The 5,359-nt window shown below is 40.6% G+C and overlaps 1 protein-coding gene across 1 annotated transcript in view; it reads right to left on the bottom strand.

The window, feature by feature from the left end:
- Positions 1-1,916: 1,916 nt before the first annotated feature.
- Positions 1,917-5,359, bottom strand: part of LOC102209139 (uncharacterized) — a 15,293-nt gene continuing 11,850 nt past the window's right edge. The window contains exons 5-6 of the mRNA XM_005726446.1: positions 4,906-5,116; positions 1,917-2,448 (exon numbers count right to left, since the gene is read on the bottom strand). Coding sequence (XP_005726503.1) covers positions 2,335-2,448; positions 4,906-5,116 — 325 coding nt within the window. The 3' untranslated portion in view covers positions 1,917-2,334. The remainder of the gene's footprint in view (positions 2,449-4,905; positions 5,117-5,359) is intronic.

Raw genomic sequence — 5,359 nt, 5'->3', positions numbered from 1 at the left:
ATTGTGTTTGATTGTGTCTGACTGTGTTTTTGTGAGAACACGGTGTACGTGTATGTTTTGATCTGCTGCAGAACTTTATTTGTAGTCGACTGTGATCACACAAACGTTTTCAGTTTAAACCTTTGAAAGTTTATTTTTCTCTGATGTCTTGAGCTAAACCAAGTAGTGCGACTGAACTCGTGTCATTGTATTTAAAAGGCTTGATAATTAATGCTTCACCTTAACTTAAAGTATTTTTAAAAGTGCTTTTTTTAAAATAAAACTTTAAAATACTTTTAAAGTACTAAAGAAGGGAATTAGATTTGACATCACTCCATAGTCTCGACTCTTCGCTGCTTTCAGCTTATTTAAGCCATTGTGCAGAAGTCTGGGGCAGTAACTATAAACTACAGTGTCCATCATTTTCAGTGTTATTCATACTAACTCATTGTTCTTAAAATGCTGAGGTTTGCAGATCTAATTGAAATAAAAGTATAACAGAAAGAGTCAGAGCATGTGTTTTTGTTGTGGAGCACTGCACAGACATGAAGCACTTTAAAAAAGAGGCATAAAGGTCATAATGAGATCATAAAAATGGTGAATATTAGCGAACGTCTCGGTTTAGTTAGCGACCACTTTGTCCGTATTCACATTGTACAGCAAACGTTCCAACACTGGAGTATTTGTTCAGCTTCGATGTGTGCAGGCTGCAAAAACAGGATGATAATAATTTGCATTTTACGTAGAGGCTTATTAGAAAAATGTTCTTATTGAGGTTCATATCAGTAAGGAAGCTGGATAAATGTCAACTGATAATTTTTGGAGAAGAGGTGGAATCAGATCAGCGTGCACGTCCTCCCACTCCTTCTCGAGGGCAAGCCAATCAGAACAGCTGGAGTGAATTTGATTTATTTTATGAGCTTTCTTTGTAGTGTTTACATGGTCAAAATAAATTAAACAGAACAAACCAAAAAACTAAAAAATAAAAGTCATCATGCTCAGTGAAATGATCATAGAGGGACCAATGAAATATGATTTTACTGTTACAGTGAAGCTTGGAGAAATTGATTGTCCTTCTATAGACCAATAACAACGTTGTTATTGCCCAAAATCCAAACAATGAAGAACTGAAGCAGCAGATGAATGAGCTGGAAATGTAAGTGTCCTGTGTGGGTGCAATAATAAGTCAAATTAAACATATTCTGCCTCGCTGAGATCATTTGTCCTCACTTGTCCACATAATTTTGTCCAGTTGGTGGCGATGTCTGCTTATCTTAGTCTGCCGGGCAGTAACACAAGTTCCCAACAATCCCTGAATGAGGCGCAGCTCTGAAGTAAAAATACTCCAATCCAAAAATACTCCTTGTACTGGAGTATTTTGGGATTTGGACTGGAGACGTATTTTCCCAGTCATCCTGTGCCTCCTCTCTGAACTCTGAGCAACATTTGTCCTTCTGTAACTTCCACCACTTAATCCTTGCCTCTGCCTTCGCTTGCTTCTTCCTTAAAGCCATCCTACAGACTACCATCTGACACCGCCTTGCACCTTCTACACCCATTTCCATGTTTCACGGAAGATGCTGCACATCAGGATTTCTCTCCTTAATGCCATAACCACCCAACACCTCTGCACCACCTTTGTTCCCTACATGTCCACTGCAGTCGTTACATTTAGTCTGTGCTCTTCCACATTCCTTACATTTATCCCTGTCATGACGGAAGGACGGGAAGCATGAAGATGACAGATCATACCATCTTGGATTTCCGAACCAGTTCAGAAGATAGATTCCCCGGCGTCTTAACGCAAAGAATCCAAAACTGGTCATGCTGACCCTATGCAAAACAGCGCCCCCATGTGACAGATTAAGGAAACTGCTGTATGTAGACACTTGTGAGGACTTACAGAAAAGACACAAAAGGACAAATCATAGAAACAAATTCATTTATTGGCAGTAAAATAGTTACACAATGTTCTTTTAAGGAGATGTTGAACCGTTTTGAGGTGAAACGATCAGCCGCACAGGAGTCAGGGAGGATTTCACAAGTGTAAATGAAATAAACGCGGCTTCATGTCAGCAAACACCCGGTTCGCTTCTAAACTCTCCTGAAATTATAACGTAAAGATTACAGAAATAAAAACAAAGCTTTGACGGTACATTTATAACACAAACTAAAGCAAAAAGTCAGTCCTTGTGCTTCTTTGCCAGGGCACTCTCGTAAAAGAAATTTTAATCTCAAGAGATTTATTTTTCCTGGTTAAATAAATAAAAATACAATTTTAAAGTTCACAGGTGTCTTTATATCAGGGGTGTCAAACAGGAGGCTCGGGGGGCCAAAAGTAGCCCAGCAAAGACTCTAATTCGGCCGGTGGAACAAGTGAAGGAAGGCATACATTTTGCCCTTTGAACTGTATTTCCATAAGTTTGCAGCTTTTCTTACTGATAACGACGTCCACCATCCACATTCATACTATAACACAGAAATAAAATAACAGAAAATCAGTTTGAGGGCAGAAAAGTTCTTTTTTTCAATAATGAGACTACAGTAAAAGTTTTCTGTGAATTAACAAAAACTTGGTGTTTTATAAGTACAGTGTGAGGAATGAGCTCTCTGAACATTTAAGCCCAAAGAGTCAGGCTGGCAGGTTTCTTTCTTTCCTGCAGCTGCTTTTATTTATCACGTAGAAAAACTGAGCTGTACTGTGCAGACTGCCCTTCTTGGTCTCATATGAACACATGTCAGGGATTAAATATGTACTTAAGCTTCTTTACGCTGACAGAAAGGCCACTTTCACTGGTCCGGGCCTTTGAACACAGGGTGGGCTGTATGTGGCCACAATGCAAACTGAGTCTGACACCCCTGCTTTACACCTTTATCCAGCAGAAACTGACAGTTTGACAAAAACAGCTTTAAAAATCTCTTCAAAGGGATCAAATCTGCATCATTACCTCACATGAAAATACAAATAAATAAAAACATGAACAATATCTCAAAGAAATATAGTGAAACTAAAACATTTCTTCACATTCATTCTCCTCTCTTCATTACTTTTTAGTCTCTTTAAAGCTAATTCATGTGCAGCTTCTTCATATTGTGCATGTGCCCAATACTGTCCTGTTTTGCATAGTTTAACATTTGATTCCTTCACAGCTTGAGGGGGTTGGACCGCTCTCACATCGCTCTGCTAAATGTGGAGCCATGAAGCTGTTTGCTTAGCTGAGCAGAAAAAGGTGCGTCTCTGTAAAGGCTCACAGCGTTTCTGCCAGGATCCAAACCAAGTCAGCTTTAGAGGATTTTCAGCCACTTGTTCCGAGCTCGAGCATCCTGACTTTTACTCTGCTGCAGGTCAGAGACCTCACCAGCTTTTTACTGCTCTGCATCCATCTGACAACAACATTAGTCACATTAAAAACATATTTATTTGAAGTCCCGACAGTAATTATGGACTCTTCAGTGCATTTACATGATGCTGTTACTGACCGTGAAACAGTCGATCAGCTGACTGTCTCTCTGCTTCTTCTTTGGTAAATGAAACATACTAAAATCTTTCCTTGGACTCATCGTTGCATTAAAACTCGAGGCTTCGTGCTCAGCTAAGCTAACGTCTCCTGGCCTCAAATTTGCCCAAATGTTGAACTATTCATCTTCTGTTCACGCTTCCAGCCGCTCTGGCATAAAGTGAAGCTACAGCGGCACTCTGCTTTAGTGGCATTTCACATTAATCTGCATGTGCAAACTACTCAAAAAATACAATAAAATACAACAAAATAAATACTAAAGTGTGAAAGCACATCCTCGTGTCTTTGGTGAAGTCTCTGTGCTTCAGAGGTTAAACCTGCAGGTCTCACAGTTTTAACCGTGTGAGGAAAAAGAGACTTTTTAATTTTAAAAAAACATGGGAAGAAATCTCACTTTCTTTGGAGTTTCTGGTCTGTTGGTTGGACGTTTACTGAAAGGTGGAAACAAGCTGCTTTCAGACGAGTTATTCCAAGAAATAATCAAAAAACCTGACTGACTGCAGTCCTGCCTGATTTAAGTCACTCATTAAACTCTACAGAGCAGACTGATGCTCGGACGGATGATGGATCCGTCTTCATCACAACTCAGTTTTACCCTCCTAAGACCCAAACTCTGTCATGGCATGCATTTTTAATTTCTCTTTGCTATTTGGGCTGATTGGGACCTGATGGATGTAAAAACAAAGAATTACCTGTTTTGTTTTTGTTTTGGTTTTTTTACCTGATTTTTGTTTCTGAGAAAAATTAGATCCACATATGAGGACATTCATTTTAAATTTCGATAGAACAGTGGCAGTATAATGTCCTTGTTAGTGGATATCAGGCCCTTGTAGAGCAAAATTGAGTATTTTGGTCAAGACGACCCAAAATGCGATGTCCACGTATGTGGACGCCAGGTCCTAGGAGGTTAAACAAAAAGAAGTCACCACCAGTTTTCACTTGCAAGTAACGTCTGAATGACGAAGGAAAGTTACAGGTAGTTGGAGATAAAGTGCTATATTAAATAAGCTTGATATGTATTTGCACAAAGCAGCGCAGCAGCTGTAATAGTTTTCTGTCACACAGCAAAGGTCTGAGGCTCTTTGAGGACGTGAAGCCTCTGAGTCTGTCTGCGCTTTAGTGTTGGTGCTGTTTATGATTAAGACTCCAGAATGACCGATCACGGTTAGTTTCTCTCAACTATTCAGGCCAAAACGGGCCTGGATAGTTGCTGACATATTGTGGTGTGGACTGGCAGCTTCAGGACAGAAAATCTTCTACTACTACTTACAGAAAACATTTTCACATGCAGGCATAAAGCTGTGATAAATATTCTTATAGTGTAAGTGAAGGTGCTGCACAGCTATAAATGGCCTTCAGTGTGAGTAAAGCTTAGTTTCTCAGATCACTTAGTAATTTTGGGCCTTACACAAGTGCAGCCCACCGGGACTTCGATACGCGTCTTCTGGACTCGATATGTGTCTGCGTCCTTACACTTGGTCTTCATCAGGACCACCATCGGAGCCCGAACCTCCACAGAGTTGTAGTCGTTCACCTCGTGCCCGTCGATGATGCATCCCTTACAAAGGCACTCGGCAAAGATGATGTCACGTGGATACCTGCTGTCGTTTCGGTCTATGCTGGAGACACAGACAGACAGAAAAGACCTCAACACGTGCAGGAGACAGTGAACACACAGCAGATTCAGTCAGGACAATACGCGGCTTCTCAAATCAAAGCTCGTTTAATATTAAAGCTGGTAGCTTTCATCTGCTCGCTGGTTCCAGGTTGAACTTCCTGAACCAGCTCAGCAGCCGTCCATCCATTTCTACTCCGCAATAATCCAGCCTGCTCTCTGCACATCCAAACTTTGGATCAGCCAC

This window comes from Pundamilia nyererei, unplaced genomic scaffold (genome assembly GCF_000239375.1).
Source record: "Pundamilia nyererei isolate P.nyererei 1_Seehausen unplaced genomic scaffold, PunNye1.0 scaffold00019, whole genome shotgun sequence".
Classification (NCBI taxonomy): Eukaryota; Metazoa; Chordata; class Actinopteri; order Cichliformes; family Cichlidae; genus Pundamilia; species Pundamilia nyererei.
The sequence above is the reverse complement of the archived record's forward strand: the minus strand, read 5'-3'. Positions and strand labels throughout refer to the sequence as shown.